The sequence below is a fragment of the Zonotrichia leucophrys genome, chromosome 5 (assembly GCF_028769735.1).
Source record: "Zonotrichia leucophrys gambelii isolate GWCS_2022_RI chromosome 5, RI_Zleu_2.0, whole genome shotgun sequence".
Classification (NCBI taxonomy): Eukaryota; Metazoa; Chordata; class Aves; order Passeriformes; family Passerellidae; genus Zonotrichia; species Zonotrichia leucophrys.
Window position 1 is genome coordinate 38215814 of NC_088175.1, and position 17722 is coordinate 38233535.

Genomic DNA, 17722 nt, shown 5'->3' on the forward strand with positions numbered 1-17722 from the left:
TATCAGAGTAGACAGGAAAAGCTATAAGAACAGCTAAGGTCCATTTAGAATTAACGGGCAATGGATGTCAAGGACACCAAGAAGGGCTTCTTTAAGTAGATCAATAGCAAAAGGAAGAACAGGGAAAATTTGGGTCCACCCATTTGGGAATGAGGTGGGTGCCCTGGTGACAAAGAATACAGACAAGGCTGAGATACTGAATGCCTTCTTTGCCTTAGTCTTTGCTGAGGGCAACCCTTGGGAATCCTAAACCACGGAGGCAAGAGAGAAAGTCTGGCTTTCCCTTGGCTGAGGAAGAACAGGTAGGAGATCAGGCAAACTTGACACCCACAAATCCATGGACCCCAATGGGATGCACCGACATGTCGAAAGATGCTACTGCTAAGCCATTCTCTATCACCTCTGAAAGATCATGGAGAACAAGAGAGGTACCTGAGCACTAGATGAAAGCCAAGGCCACTCTACCTTGCCTTGGTGAGGCTGAGTTGGAAGGATTCTGTCCAGAGCTAGTGCTGCTCACAGAAGTTCCATAGTCTCCTCCTCTGGAGATATTGAAAAGCCACATGAACATGATCCTGTGCAACTGGCTACAGGTATACCTGCTTTAGCAGAGAAGTTTGACTATGACCTTCAGAAACCCCTTCCAATTCCAATCATTTTCATGACACAGATTCTGTGACTCCTCCTGTTTCATTTGGAAGCATTTAAAATGTACTAGATAGAGATGTAGAGTAAACCATGCAAACACAAAGGCAGACTCTTAGTAAACTCCTGTTTACAAGGAAAGTTGAACTCCCAGATCACGCTCTCAAACAAATGCCACAAGCCTCACACTTCCACCTTTCACACAGATGTTAGCACTACTCAGACCGATGGAATATTCCATCACCTGTATTTCTACTAATTATTTTAACATACTAATTTTATATTAACGTATTTCTAATTTAGCATGTTCATTATGCCAGTATAAACCTCCATTATGCCCACAGGGGATCACAGATCACTTAAAATGCATCAGTATTTGACAGCTAGGCAACTTTTGCTGCTCTACTTAGGGTTAGGGATAGGCCTAGGGTTAGGGTTTAGAAAACCACAAAGCCCAGAGCTCCAGGCACACTGCAGCTGCAAAAGGCATCCCAAGGGGAACACGGAACTGCCAAGACTTGGCTCCTTCCCAGCCTTTCTGCTTGGCACCAGCCTCACCCCCATACACCTTGTATCCCCTCACCTAGGGTCGGGCTGATTCTTAGGGTTTGGGTTAAGCCCAGTTTGTATCAACCATTTGTCTGTCTTGGTACACATCCATTTGCAGCAGCAGCTTGTCATCAGCTACACAGAGACAATGGCTGAAGTTCACGGCTATCTAACCCTCTGGGGTTTTTTTTGAGCCTTATCACAGACACTCCACACTTCCCAAAGTAGCAGACAGAGGTTCAATGAACTGAAGACTACAAGTTCAGCTGTAATACTTTTGAATTCTGTTACAATCATAAGGTTGTAACAAAATCCTCAGATATGAAAAAGTGATTTCAATGCTGGAGTTCCCCTTTTAGTATTTTTGGGGTTTACTTACTTTTTTTTTAAGTGCCAGGTCACTAAATCACTTACTTGCAAATAAGAAACAAATGAATACTTATCTTCTCTAAAAACTTTGTGAGCTTTGATACAAGACCACAGCTATTTAGCTCACACTGCCTATAAGCTGTTCACTAGCTAGACAGAACACAACCTATCAGCAATGGTATCTTCTCAAAGCTAAAAGATACACCTGACTAGCAACTACAGACTGTAGCAGCTGAGATGCCTTCAACTTTATTTCTGATAGAGCAATCAAAAAACTTGTTGCAAGTACACAATGCTGGATCTTAATCCCAGGAATCTGAAAGCACCTCTTCTAAGTATCAACCCTGCCCCTCATCTTGTGAAGAGTTACTCTTAGTCTACACCTAGCTTTAACTGATGCTTTAAGCATAATTTTCTGGGGCTACTGAGTATTAATTCAAAGTCAGTATTCTTTACTGATGGGTAGGATTAATCCTGCCCAAGTCCTTGCCCACTGCTGTATTTCTAGATCTCAGCTGGTTTAGACAATCCCTTCTGAATGAAGCAGACATTTCTATTTTCTTTTCTAGCAAAACACCACATCTCATTCTTCAGTGCACTGAGGTCTGCTTGTTGAATTGAAAGCCTAGTATTTAAAAGGATGGGAGCCAGAGTTACTTTGTGCCCTTTGTTCCTGTACATGAAAGCCATTCATTAGACTGACCCTGCTAAGTGGTTAAATCCAAGCAAAATGTCTTCAGCTGTAATAACTGCACTGTCATAATAAGCACTTATTAAATACCTTATAAAGATTGTAGCACTCATTGTCTTTACAAGATTTTTTCTCTGTCTTTAAAAGTAGCTATTAAAGCTGGTTACTTATTCTTAGCAGTGTGGAAGTCACGATTTTGACTGCTCTCAGAGCAAACCTTAACAACGTGAGGACACACATCTAAATTCAGACTGTCGCCAGAATGATTTGAGTTGTTAGTAATGACCATTTAGTACTAAATTTTGCCTTTGCCTCTACTGTAATTTTGGGACTTACAAAGGGAAATGCACACATAATGTGCCTTAGTCTATCAACTTGTGAACTTCCTGTAGAGCAGACTCAAAGCATGCTCTTGATTGAGGGCAAACTCCATTATTTACCTTTGTGAGTTTTTTTTAAAGCAGGAAACAGCAACAAATCTAAAGGCCACCTCCTGAAATATAGCCTGCATCAAAGATGGCAGGACAAGGCAGTCTGATACTCCCCATTTGAGGCTTCCAAGCATGTGACATGGCTTTGAAGCTGTGGTAGCCCCCACTCAAACCACCTTCTTCCTACTGCAGCCCGTGCCAGCAAGTGTAGGAGTTCTTGCACTCAAGAGCTTCTCCAATGACAGACAAACTTCCTCAGACTTGACTTTGGTTCCAGTGGGATTTTTTCTTTTTCAAATACTTTCCAGCCCTCAGATGCAGTTGTTAAAAAATACCTCCTTTGTAGAAACTGAATGCAATTAAGGCAGTTAAAATTCACCTGAAAAAAACTCTAGCTAATCTGCTTTTGTTCTCCAAGAGTTTCAGTTTCCCAAATGAAAGGGTTTAGAGCACAGTGAAATATTCTTCACATGATCTAGGAAACCCGGGCTACTAATTGCAGAGCGTGGGTTTCATGTGGCATTCCTGTGAAAAGACTCCTTCTCTCTCTCCCAGGGCCGTGTGTAGCTGATCATTACGAACCCGTGGCCTCGCTGCTCCTCAGCGTAGGGAGCTCCAACACCTGTTGCAAGTGAACACCAGAGGGAGCAGTAAACATTTGTCTGGTAAGAAAGCTTCATATTGGAGATGGAAAAAACACGGAAAATAAGGTACAGCAAACCTCGGGGAAAGTCCTCACCAGTGCAGAAACAATGAAGATTTAGAGCAAGCGTGCAGATACAAACACTTTGAATGATGCAGGCTTACTGATGCCACATCTCCCACCCCAGCACTCCACACCCCAATGACACCTGATCTATAAAATCTTCTGAGACTATAAAGCATTTATACAAAATCTTGTGTGCACTAAGATAGATTAAATGGAAATGCAAACATACTCAATATAGAAAGAAGACACAGAATGGAATGTGACAAAATAGGTCATGTTTACTATACATAAACACACAGTTCCAACTCTACAGGGTAAAAGCAAGAACATAGTTAAGAGACATACAAGAGAAGATGAAATCAAAGATTAATATGCTAACATATCAGCAATTAACAAGTAATTACAGGACTATCTCAAATGTTATTCTACTTACCTGACAAAGACAATTAAAATGCTTCTGCATTCTTGCAAAACCAGCAACAGAAGCATGGCCACATTCCCACCTCCCACCTTCATCCTTGCACTATGGGATGCAGCCTACCAGGTGTAGAAGTTTCTACAGTGTTTGTCACCAGACCCTGGCTTCAGCAGGGGTGCCAAGGGCTTAAATTTCTGGACACAAATGGAAATGTTCTTACCGGATCTATCGGAGACTTGGATTAAACTGGTTTCTCAGATTGCCCAAAACAAGTCACAGTGTTCAGGACCTTGAGAGTTAGCCTGCTGCTGTGAAACTGCAGAAAAGCTGGGCTCACCACACCATGCTGAGTGCAACCCAGGACTGCAGGTATTACAAAAACCTCAGTTCTGATTGCACTGGGTTCCCTACAAGCACATGTGTCTCAGGCAAAGAGACAGAACTGACCTTTAGCAGAAGCCTGCTTGGCAGGTGGCTTCAATACCTGTCTGGGGAATCCTAATTATAATGGACCATTTTCATGCAGCACTTCATTTAATAAAGACATTCTCCCCCATGGAGGAGACTTGCTCTGTCTGAAGGACGATCAGAGATCAAGGTTTGATGACAATGGATTGCTGGTGATGAAATGAGCTTTTTATTACCACAGTTCCGGATGTTCCTACAGACCTGCTCTTGCCAGCCAGCCCAGAGTGCATTGGCAGCACATCCTTACAAACATGGATGATACTCCATTGTTCAGACATCTATACAACCCAGTCACAGCTTTCAGCATTGACTCAAGCCTGCTTTACCTTTATGTTTGTGTTGAATGAACAACAGCACCAACTGGAAACAGAAACAAGTGAGAACACGCTGCCCCCAGGCTATCCTTGCACACAGTTTTCTTCTAGCCCACAGCTTACACTCTTCAGCCCTTGGATTAACACAGATAGTCACTGCTTCACTGTGTGCCACTATTTGCTCATAGCTAAACATACAAATTTGGCATCTCGCAGAAGAGCAACAAAGGAAAATCTAGACTCCTGGGTATTTGGTACATCTCTAATTCTGGCTGCTGTCATGCCAGGCACTTAGCGTGGATGATGTGCCATGCTCTGAATCCTCACCATCTGCTGCTCGTTAGCTGACAAAGGCAGCACATGCCATCTCCCCACTAGCTGCTGCTCATTAGTGACAAAAGCTATTCTGTGTTCACAATGTTCTCTCTGTAATAATCTAATACAAAGATGTACAAAGAGGCAAAGGAAGGAGGAAACAGAGATGACAGAGTAAATTATGAGCTTATCTAAGAATATTAATGCACTCTTAAATCTCAAGATGAGAAGCCTTCCAAGAGCAAGACACAGGTCTTGGCTCCAAAGGAATAGGTCAGCAGGTAGGTATAAAAGTCAGCACTAGAGATAATCCATTTACCTCAAAATGTTTCAAAGCATGCAAGCACACATTTCTAGGCTCCTTCCATTCAGGCTCTTTATTTTGCAAAATTTTGTATCTTCCATTCCCGATAACAGAAAGAACTGAGTGCTGACAGCATGCAGCTCCCAACCTGACCAGGGCAAACACTAACACCAGGTAGCTATAAAGCCTGGTGTGCAACCAGAGGAGGATTTAGGATCTGTGCAATCAATCCATCCAAGCTTCACAGGAAAGTCCTGTTGGTAAAGATTCTACATTTGTGAAGAAGAGCCTCAGCTTCCTTTATAAATCATCTACACAGGTGAAAAGCAGTAATAACAGCAACACTTCAAAGAAATGTGCATGGCAGATACTGGACAACTGGCTGAGGAGCAATCCAGTCGATAAGAACCAGAAGATGGGAATGAACTACAAAACAGTTCTCCACTGGGAGACACACTGCTGACAGCCGTCTACTCACAAACTACAGAGAACTGGAAGTACTCACAAAACATTCACATTGATATGGTAAATTAATCCTTTTCAAGCTCAATTAGTTGCTTGGAGGAAGAAACAAAGCAAGGTTGTTCTTCAAGAAGTAGTTCTTATGTACTAAAATGAGAAGTCACCATCTCAGCTTATTCCCTCCCTTTCATGTTTTCCCTCAACCCTCCACCCCAGATAAAACCAGGTAACATTTTTCAGTCATCACATCACCATTAAAGAAGGTAAGAGCATGAGAAATGTTCTGTGCACTAAACAGCACAAAGACAGCTGGCATGGGATGTGTTAAGGTGACAGGTAAGGAAACAGAGGAAGCACAGAAGATGACAGATGGTATGTGAGTGTGTGGGTTCTGGCAAGTGTGGGAGATGAAGGAAAGGCCATAAGCAAAGTGACACGGTTAACAGAGATGGTTCTGCAGAAGCAACAGAAAAGGGGCAAAAGGAAGAAAGGGAAGAGTTAAGACATTAATGGACAATGTGCAGGTAATTCTGCTTTGCATCTTATTTCCTCCTCACATTGACCATTGCTTTTCCACTTGCTGGCCACAAAAATCCAGAACCAGATCCAGAGTTCAAAGTTTTCCTGTTTAAAGGGGGGCAGACAGGATGAGATGCTAGAGCAACGGAATTGATAAAATATTGTTGGACATCCACATTCAACTGTAAGACAAATCAGAAAATAAAGACTTTCCACACAACACATGTCTGCATGACTACTTCCTCATGGTCATGCCACAACACAGCATACTCATCTTCACAACAAATGAACCCTGTAACCAAGCTCCTACTCACACAGAGACATTTCTAAGCAGGGTTAACACTTTTCAGTGTGAAATAGTTACTTGATGAGGAATCACAGACAAAGCAGCTTAAAGTACAGCTGCGAGTAGTAACACACTGGGAACTCAGCCATCTCATGCTGCTAATGCAACTCCTATGGCTTTGTGCTCACCATCAACAGCTCAGCTACTGCAAAGCAAAATCAAAGTAGAAAACAAAGAACTCTCAATTTCACTGCAAGGTAAGTTTTAGGAAGTAGAGCCCTGTCCTGATGGAAGGAAAGTAAAAAACTTTAGACTAAAATGCTGAAAAAACCCCATATATACCTATAAGGCTGCTTTTCAATGCCTTATCTCTGAGCTAGGGACAAATCTAACACCAGATTTGGTCTGTATAAGCCCATCCAACCTCTGATTACTTTATAACCTGAAAGACTGGTTGGAAACACTACAAATGTGGAGATTCAAATGAGCACTATCTGCATTCTGTTTTGGCTTATCTGACCTGTTAACAGCAGGCCAGCATAGGATTCACATCGATTGCTCTCCCTGCAAGCCTCTTTTGTATGCTAGTTTTACATTTGTGAGGGTGATCCAATAGCAGATAAATGTACGGCAAGAGGAAAGAACAGTCTAATTATCTTCATCAATTTGTGCAGGATCAAAAGATTGCTCATCCAGGAAACTGTCAGCCAATCAAGCCGGATAAAAGTATTTGAAAAAAAAAACAATCCAGGAAGGACAGTTCTGCAGCAACTTAAAATTCAGAGCTACAGCATAGCCTACATCACTGAGGTTTATTTGAGTCTGTGGTGACAAGAACAGCTTTTATGAACTGCCATTTTACAGCTATTTATATTTTATTGTCAGTTACTATGTTTATTACTGTCTGCAATTCACCAGACCCAACTGATTTTGGTAAGGAAATTTTTCAGAAGAGTCACAAATCATATTTTCTTTTTACTGATTCCTGAGTAAATACCCAGTCCAGCCTTCATTAGGAAAATCTTCATAAACATCATCTAATTGTATCAAATGAAAAAATTTATGCAAGCCAGTGTCCTGGGGTGACGTTATGATGCTTGTATCCCCATTCATCTGTTCTGTGCCTTTAAGACCGGCTCTGAAGAGTGAAGTTTTGTTTGGGTTTCTCTTATCAGGGACACAGAGACGAGCAGTACATAGGGCTGTTTTTCACTTCTTGCTTCAGCTTGCTGCTTTGCTTGCTCCCTTTTCTGCTCTTGCTTCTGCTCTGCTTTGGCCTCTGCTTATTAGCTAGTTCTAGCTAAACAGTCCACATTGCTTCCTGGACTGTTTCTCCTCTCCTGTTTCTCTTGCTTCTGCTCTGCTTTGGCCTCTGCTTATTAGCTAGTTCTAGCTAAACAGTCCACATTGCTTCCTGGACTGTTTCTCCTCTCCTGTTTCTGTGACCATCTCGAACCTGCTCCGGACTGGGACCCGGGAACACCGAAGGTTCGGCTGCAGCAGCTGGCCCAGCGCCGGAGGGACTGAGAACAGAGCAACCACCCCCGAAAGAGACTTTCTGATTTTGTCATCTTTCTCAGAGCGGTGTCATCAGGTATTGTTCATTTTGTGTGCTGGGGGTGCTGTGTCTGTCAAATAAACAGGTTCTTTCCACCTCTCTCAGAGGAATTTTTTCCCAAACCGGTTGGGGGGAGGGGCCGTGTGGGTTTTGCTTTCTGGAGGGGCCCTCCTTTGCAGATTCTTTAACAAATTTGCCCTAAACCAGGACACCAGACAACGCCAACATTCTTAGAGACACAGAAACTCCTGGTGTGTATCCTATAAATACAAAGAAGTACTGTCATTCAGCTTGTTTTAAAAAGTAGAAGCAGCACACCAAAAGTCATGCCAGCAGTCTATTCAGGAGCCAAGTAATAAGGAACCTGAGTCACACAGCTGTTGTCATCAGGAACATCTCAGTGAAAGGTACAGGTTGAACTTCAGATATTTTTATTCTTGCCAAAGCTCCCACTGATACAATTTTCTGCTGAGGTTTAAAGAGATGTGCATGACACTGATCAATCCTTGCAACAGGCCTGCCCCTTAATGTCAACATTTAAGTGTGAAAAGAAAATTAAACTAACCTGTCTTCAAGGCTGCAACACAAACCTGATACCTTAAAAGACTGCAAAGCATTAGATACTTCATACAGATAGTTTAATTCTTTAGAAAGGGAGCAAAGCTCACTGGCCTAAAGCAAAATTACATATGGAGATTTGCACAGCACAGGTATTAAAGCCCCATTATTTAAAAGGGACAGATTACTGGGGTTAAAGAAGAGGAATCAAGTTTTTAAAGACAAGATCATTTAACAATTCAAGTATTTCTAGTCAGGTAATTTGAAAGAAGCTACTCTTTTTCCCTTCTGCTCTATCAGCAAAGCTAATGTTGTCTTGGAAATGTCCTGGGAAAGGTAAGCTTCTTATAAATTCAGTTTAAGTGTAACAAAAACCCTCTGTAAAGTATACACATAGAGAAACCACGTTTGCTACATGAAAACCAGTAATGTCTCAAATTTCTCAGTTGCTCTAGAATCACATGAAATTTGATTTTTTTCACTCTTAAGTGGTTTTCAAATCACAGCATCATGATACGGCGTAATTTTGTGTCTGGTTAACACATGTAGGCTAGAAATTTTCATGTTGTGGCCGAGTAACATCAACGAAATCTTGCTTAATACTAAGAAAGAGATGAAATCACAGATGAAAATCAGATTAGCTCTCTAGAACTAGAAGTTCTTTAGGAAGGATTAAAACTTAAAAACACCAATTAGCAAATAAATTTAGTCCACTTTTTAGAAAGTTATTGTTAAAGTTCATAGAGTTAAGAATTGAATTTTGATTGGAGATAACAAAAATCACAGGGTACAGTCAACAATTTTGAAATGGAAGGAACTAGGTTTGATGGGTGAAAGTCAACTTACAGCACTACACCAGTGTGCTGAAGCAGTACATACAAGATACCTAAAAATCACAAAGCATCATGGAAGAATTGTAAGTCAAGTCCATCTCAATTTATCCATCACTTCAGGTACCTCCCCAAGTGCTGTATTAAAACTGGACATCGAAGAACATTAAAGACTTGAAACACTAAGTGTTTTTTCCAGCAAGATCCAAATGAGCAAAGTGGCAGCAGCTTTGTTCCCTCTCTAACACATAACACAGCAGTAGCACCAGTTAGCCAAGCCAAGTGATAACAAGCATGATAAGGTCACAGCAATGGTCACTTACGGCATTCCTTCTCATCACTGTCATCAAAGCAGTCTGGCAGCCCATCACACTGCCAGGCCCCAGGGATACAGCGTCCATTGCTGCACATGAAGTTTCCAGGAATGTTGCATTCATTCGTGAAGTTATTCCCAGGCAACAGTTGGCTGTCTGCGGGAAATGAAACAGAGCTAAGTTCATTGAGGATTTAACAAAGGCAGCAAAAGCTGTCACTGAGCAAGCTGTTCATCAGTGGTTGAATGAAGATTAAAGAAATGGACCCTGATCCTGGTTATTTTGTCATTATCCTATCAGTATCCTGTGCCTGGTACTTGGTAGCATTTTCCTTTTCTTTAATTCTCATTTTATCTGTTCTCCATTCTCACACACTATTTTGCTGATTTCCTCTTGCTATTTTCTTTCTAGGAACACACATGCAACCTCTATCCTGGTCAAAGCAATGTTTACTTTTAAAAAATTCTCTCTTCTTCACAGGGTCAGTCTAAACAGAATTAAAAAAACGAGGCTACATAAACTCAGCTCTATCCTCCCATGCTTTTGTCAGATTAGTACTTAGCTTGCAGAATATTTTGTTGTTGTTATTAGCCAAGGGCTATGCACAAGGTAACGCAGTGACAAATTCATACTAGATTTTCAATTAAGTTTTAAATATAGTGCTTCTGGTCAAAGTTAGAATAGAGCTTCTTGGTGTCAATACAGTCCCCTGGCACAATTTGTCCACAGGCTAGTAAGGCAGCTGGCACACTGAGTCTGCCAAGTGCAGGGGGGACAGTAGCAGGATACTGGATATCAAGAGAACAGTGAGAGAAAGAAACCTAGAGATCTGCTGTCAAGGTTAGACACAGCATTAGTCAGCCATTTTAATCTACGATTTTTCTCATTTTGTGCATTTTCTTTTGGAATGCAGATATAACAGAAACATGAACGAACTTCAGTGAAGGAAGAACAATGACACCCAACTGCCTTTGCTCCATGAAGCATCCTGGTGTTCCCAGGAAAAAAACATAACTCGATATATCACAAGCACTGTAACACCTTCTGTGCAGAATAACCAAATGTCAGCTCCTATCAGATCTACTACTGTTATCCTGCTGAAGAGTTTCAGCCATGATCTCCACATTCTTTCAATGAAAAAATTTAGGCCAAGCTAACTCATTTTAGAAATTTTTAGAGTTTCAAAAAGCAAAAAGCACGAACAAAAAACAACTTCCCTAAAAAAGCATTATCAAGTCTGTTTCTTTTAATAACTACTTTAAATAAATGCCATACTTCTACCCTATTAGACTGAAGCAACATTCCAGGAACAGGTATCAAATTTTGTTACCCAGTAAGTTATTTACAGGATTTCCTCTGTCGTATAATAACCTTATCCTCAATATTCTTTTAAAGCAAAGATGTATTATTAACCCTTTCACCAAACAAACAAAAGATAGTGGCAGATCAAGATACTTGCAGACAGCCCTACCCAAGCTTTGCTGAGGAATGGGAACATGGGAAATCTGACTCGATCTGGTTTCAAAGCAACCAATACTTCTCTTAAACCATGACCTTCATCAGCTCCTAGGAGAGTTGCATGTTACAGAAAGCAATTTGAGAGTCACAGCCAACACATCTAGAAGCTTGTTTTGTGCATTACTCCATGCCCAAAAAATCCATTGGTGGATAAAAAAACTGCCAAAACAATGGCACATGTGGAACTGCTTTAAACGGTATTACCCCTTCAGCTTCCCTCACACTTTGTAAGTCTCCTTTCATGGATCTTAAAAAACCTGTCAAAGAAATCCTCAGTGCAGTCCTCAGCTCCCAGCCCTCAGGAATGCGATGTTCCTGCCCACCCAGCACACAGCCCAATGCAAGACTGCACATACACAGAGGAGCAGCGTCACAGATACCCAGTACAGACATGGGAAGGACCAAAACACATCATCATGATCATTTTTCTAACAAGGTCCATAAAGATGTCAGGTTTTCTGTAGCCAACTTGTGGCACTGCCTGTTGGCAGGGGCAGAAACTCCTTCAATCTGGCAGAGCTGGCATTCCAAAGTTGACATATTTACCCTGCAGCCTCTTTGATTAATTTTGAATTCAACCCAAATAGGAGCTACATGGACGTGTTCAGTTAAGGAAAGGAGGAAGGAAAGAAGGGGAAAGTAGTCCATTTTCACTGCAACACATTGCTCACTTTAAGCAGCATACCATCTGGGCTGAATATAAAAAACCGGACTAGTGTTTCACTCTGAAGGGGACTGAGTAAGGAAAATCAATCTGTTTTAGCAGCCACTTGCAAAAATGTTGGTATCTAAATATTTAATATTCCCAAAAAAGAATCAGGGGAAAATAAATGAAAGGAAGTCATACTGAGCAAGCACTTCACACTGAGAAAGCAAGTCAAGGATACCCTTCACAAAACCACCTTTACCTGAAAGCACTCCAGAGAATTGTGGACATTACAGAACAGATCATTCATTACTGATCACACAGCGCTGTATCAGAAAGTATAATCAGTAAGAGCAGGCAATCAGCTTGGCCAAGGAGGTTTTGAGGAAGAAATACAGAACACATATATGTTCATTGCCCTTAAGAACAATGCCAGTAATGTCAGCCTCATGGCAAGAGGGATCCATCACCAAGGATGAAGCATGAACTCTTCCCTACCAAAGCTTTGGCATGTATTTTGGGGGAATCATGGGATCTTCACAGAATACTTTCCATGGATTGCTGCTTAAAGCTTTACATATGTGAAGAGAATTATTTTGATCAGATAGGTATGTGGCTGTGAGGCTGAGGGTTACTGATAATACTTTCCTGTCACACCATGCACAAATTATACTCCATACTAATTATTGTTAGTTTCTGCTTAAACCTTTCCCAGGTATAAATCCACACGAGGTTTGATTTAAGCACATCAGAATTCTGTTTTAACTCCACTGAAATCTGCAACATATATTGAAAACAAATGGAGAAAGACTACAGTAAGTCAGTAACTGGAATTTGCAGCAAGATGGCATCCAAAAGACATACCTTCAATACCTGCCAATACTTGATCACCAGCAAAACACATGACAAATAAAGAAAAGTCAGCAATATTAGCAGACTTGAACAAACATTATTTGATCTTTTTCTGTCATCTTAGAAGACTGCAAATAAGCAGTCAAGTGACTGGTAGGTTATTACAAGATTTGAATCCTCAGAGAACAAAAAACTACTTCCAGTTGCTTCTGTCAATTTAGCCCCACAGGACAGATGTTTCTGTTCATACCTCTTTATGTTCACATGAAGCATGTGACTCACTCCATGTCCACTTTACAGAGATCTAATGCAGGTGATGCATTCAGAGGAGGAATTCAAAAGCTGAGCATGAAGGAAGTGCTTTGCCTATACACTGCAGTTTAACATGTGCATGCACAAACTTCACTGGCAATAGAAGTATATGGTCAGCAAGATAACACCAGTAGCATTAAGGCAGACTTGGATTAATGCTCACTACACTGAAACAGAAGGCAGAGACAATTTGTGCTTATGGGAGGAAGTCAGGACTTACACAGTCACCCAGAGAGAGAGAGAGTGGGACAAACATGTTCAACCTCTTTATTACACTTCACCCCTCATTTAATTTCGAAGAGGAAGGCACCCATACTGAATTCAAGCACGTAGGGTATAAAAAGATTGCTCATTAACAGCACCAAAAGGGTAAGGAAAACACAACAATGAGGGTGAACTTTACGTTCCATGTCTCAAATAAGCATCTTTGGTATTACCCAAAAAGTTGTTTGTAGCTCAATGTTCATAAGTGTATCATGTATCATGTAAATCAGCAAAAATGCCAGTGTTCAATTTAATCTGCTTTCCTATGCACTGCTGCAAAGGTCCTTGCCAGAACAGAAGAAAAGCATGCCTGTGCACATTCAGGCTGGCTTTGAGAGGCAAAGAATAAGACAAGCGCTCTCTTGCTCTGCAGTGAAACCTCTGACAACACCTAAGCCATCTGCCACAAGTAAAGGACACCTGCCACTAATTATCTGACCACTTAAATCCCCTTGAGTAGTTTTAATCCCTATACTCCCCTATCTTCATTTAAACTGCCTGATGACTACAGTGCACATGATATATTAGAAGTTATGAGGGTTATTTGTAAGGGCAGATTGACAGTCCCACTGCAATACAAGTACTCAAAAATATTTCTTCACTGAAGCAGCAGGTAATTGGTGATTACTCAAGGAACTGCTCATTGATTAGGTTCAACTTCCCCTCCTTCAGTTTTCCTGAGATGAGGTATATTTGGTATCTGGCATTTTCAAGATTTACCATGGATCAATCTTAGCCAAAAGACCAGAAACTCCTATGGTAACTTCAAATTAAATGCTAAATATTACTGAGGCGAGTCAAAGACAGTGGGAAAACCATCCCTCTTAGAGCACTAAAATGGATAGCTTCTTGGCATTTAGAAAAACTACTGCAGCAAGGAACTCTGACTACTACCCAATGTCCATCATTCACCCATTAAATCCTCACTGCAAAACCTGACTTTGTTGAACTGGAGATCAATTAATCCATCATGGTCCCCACCTTAAATAACACCATTTGCATAGAACAGAGTATCTTCTTTTAAATATCTTACAATGCTAGTTGAAGCAATTGACACACCCTGTAGTAGGTGGCTGCATTTCAGCACTTAGCCATGGAAGAACCTTAATTAAATATAATCTTCTAAACCATTCCCTATTAAACAACCATTTGCTTTTTCCTTGCAACAACATGTGCAGGAAGTGAGCTGAGGTGAACAGGCTTACTTTAATCCTGCACCCTTCATGGCTGGACTCTATATTTGGGGGACTGGGCATTTCACTAAAGCTTCCCCACTTGCTTGTCTCAGCAGCAGTGCAGCTGCTTGAGTATACACCAAAAATACATCCCCCAGGTCTGCAGGCTCTTGGCACACTTACCATGATGGAAGGGAAACAGGCTTTGGGCCATTAACAGTGCAGAGTGAACACAGCTCCAAACTAGTACATGTTTAAATAGAAAAAGGATGCAGAAATAAATAAGAAGGAAGGAATAGTTTAAGATTACTGAACTTGGTGCACCTCAAAAGACAAGCATTCCCCAGCAAGAAGGTCAAATGGAGATTTTATGCTGCTCTTTTCCAAGCTAGAGCTACCCACACCGCTTCCTTAAAGCAGCAGCAAAGATGAAAATATTTTATTTTTAATACCTTTGAGGGACACCAACTATGTGAAGTCTAACAAGGACAAGTGCCAGATTCTGCACTTGCAGAACAGGGCAACAACCCTGGTTGTGTGTATAGATAGGAAATGAGAGGCTGTAGAGCAGTGCCTTGGAAAGGGCCCTGGGGGTCCTGTTTATGGGAAGCTGGATCTGAGTCAGCAGGGCCCTGGCAGCCAGGAGGGCCAACCCTGTCCTGGGGACATCAGGGACAGCATCACCAGCCAGAAAAGGGAGGGGATTGTCCTGCTCTGCACTGGGGCAGCCTCACCTCCAGTGCTGGGGGCAGTTTTGGGTGCCACACTATAAAAATGACATGAAGCTGTTAGAGAGTGCCCAAAGGAGGGCCATGAGGATGGTGAAGGGCCTTGAGGGGAAGCTGTGTGAGGAGCAGCTGAGGTCACTCGGTCTGTCCAGCATGGAGGAGACTGAGGGGAGACCTCACTGCAGCGCCTGCAGTTCTCTCCTGAAGGGAAGAGGCGAGGCAGGTGCAGGTCTCTCCTCTCTGGTGACCAGCATCATGACCCAAGGGAACGGCCTGAAGTTGTGTTAGAGCAGGCTTAGGTTGGATATTAGATAAAGGTTTTTCACCCAGAGGTGGCTGGGCACTGGAACAGGCTCCCCAGGGAAGTGGCCACAGCACCAAACCTGACAGAGCTCAAGAAGTGTTTGGATAATGCACTCAGGGTGGAATCCTTGGGGTGTCCTGTGCTGGGCCAGGAGTTGAACTTGATGATCCTGATGGGTCCCTTCCTACTCAGCATGTTCTGTGATTCTATGGCATGTTACTACAACAACACCCTGAGGAAAACATTATTTTTGTTTCCACAAAAACAAAAGACTAAAGGATTTATGCACAATTATGCAGAAAATCTGCAACAGATCTTATGACAGAATTTAGATTTCATTATTCCTTCATTTAATATTCCTTTCATTTAATAATACACTTGTAATTACTTGGCATCAGTTTTTGTATCAAATAGATGTGCCTATAAGAAATTAAATGGGGAGTAGGGGTAAACAAGTGGATTAAGCTCATGTGATCCATCACACTACTCCAATTTCCCAAAAAACAGGCCAAGCTCGACATTCCGCCCAGAAAATACTAAGATCATGCCTGAAATACGACAGCAGCAAGACTGAGTCTGATTCATTCATCATCAAATTTAAAGGAGTAACAGAAGAGCAACAGAAGTGATTAAAAAGCCCCTTCAATTTACCAGGAAGCACTATAGGCATTCTATTGTTTTTCTAACAGATGGGAGGGACTAGGTTTAAGCTTCCTCACATGACATTCTATGCCAATAAAAAAACTACCTACTACAACTAAGTTTAAGTTTCCCAATCAGAATCAGAACATTAGCTTTCAAAGATCAAAAGCTTTTAATTGCCTTTTGAGACTTGTTTCTGCAAGGACTTTTTTTGCAGTGTGCAGATGCAAGAGATCATAGATGGCTGTTAACACATTTTCTTGCTTAAAAACGTGTTGAATTACCTGCATTTCAGGGCTCTCAGAGAAGATGGTTAGCGCTGCAAATTCTAGGATGCTCAGCCTTACTAGCTGGGCAAATACATTTAGGCCTTACACACAACGTAAGAAAAATCCCACAGTTGCTCTGTCTGGAGAAAACAACTGAATTCACTATTAGGTTATTTCCCCACAAGCAAGTGGTGCTTCAAGCTGTTCTGTTATGTCACATGGCAATCACTTAAAGCGCTGATCCAATAAGAAGTAATCACAAGAACTGGCAAAAGTTAAGTGTGAGGCTGTAAAAGTGTTAATTCTCTGAAAAAAGCCCAACTCCATAATGTCAGTTGCTCTAGGAACATTTTACTATGGCAATGGTTAAAGTACACTAACTTACAGGCATAAAAACCACTGAAGTCCTTTGGAATTGGTAGCTGACACTGGACACACGCCTCCCTCTTTTACATCCCAGCATACAAAAACAATGCCCAAAGATGCAGCAGTACAAAAACACAGAAGGGGATAAAGAGTGCTTCAGCAAAGTTGTTATCTTTCCTCTTCTTCAGTAAGTAATTGCTCAGCACTTCTAACAATATTTAATATTTCTGTAGTCTCACGTCTCAGCACACAGATCAGACATAGAATCAAGTGATCAAATTCACTTTGCAAGTGAATGCAGTTTAAGAAAGAGCTACATTTTACAGGAAAAACAAACAAACAGACATCATTAACTGGTAAGGCAAAAGAATGTTTCAGCCAGCAAGGAAAAAACCCAACCATACAGAATTACAACCTCTGCACCTATAGAGAGCCCATAGAGTCCAAATTCCTCCAATGATGACAGCATGGAATGCTATTGCTACTCAGGGGCAGAAACTCCATGTCAAACTTTTCTGTGCTGCTTTCTATACATAGCTGATTAGCTAAAGGTGCATGTCCTCAACAGTTCAAGCTGATTTAAATCAGAGGAAATAGCCCCATCTTTCTTTAAACCCAGTCATAAATTCCTGTCTTCCTCTTACCATCCACTTGCATAAACTCCACCACAGGTGAGCAGCAAACTTTAAAAAACACATAACCTAGAGCCTGTAGTTCTCAGTGCTGCCTGAATCAGCCCACCACAAAGTTTCAAGAACTTACACCACCACAAAACAGAGAGAAAGGAACATGCATGCCCTCTCCAGATTAAGAACACAAGAAGGACTGTAGCCTTTCCTCAGGCTAAGTCAGGTAACCTAGAGCAAATGCTTCTGCCATTTTCAACTGCAATAGACACCACTTAGT

General features: G+C 41.5%; 1 protein-coding gene across 6 annotated transcripts in view; it reads right to left on the bottom strand.

The window, feature by feature from the left end:
- Positions 1–17722, bottom strand: part of LDLRAD3 (low density lipoprotein receptor class A domain containing 3) — a 106486-nt gene that overhangs the window by 63841 nt on the left and 24923 nt on the right. For all 6 annotated transcript variants that reach the window (XM_064714810.1, XM_064714809.1, XM_064714811.1 and 3 more), the window contains exon 2: positions 9750–9896. In XM_064714810.1, coding sequence (XP_064570880.1) covers positions 9750–9896 — 147 coding nt within the window. The remainder of the gene's footprint in view (positions 1–9749; positions 9897–17722) is intronic.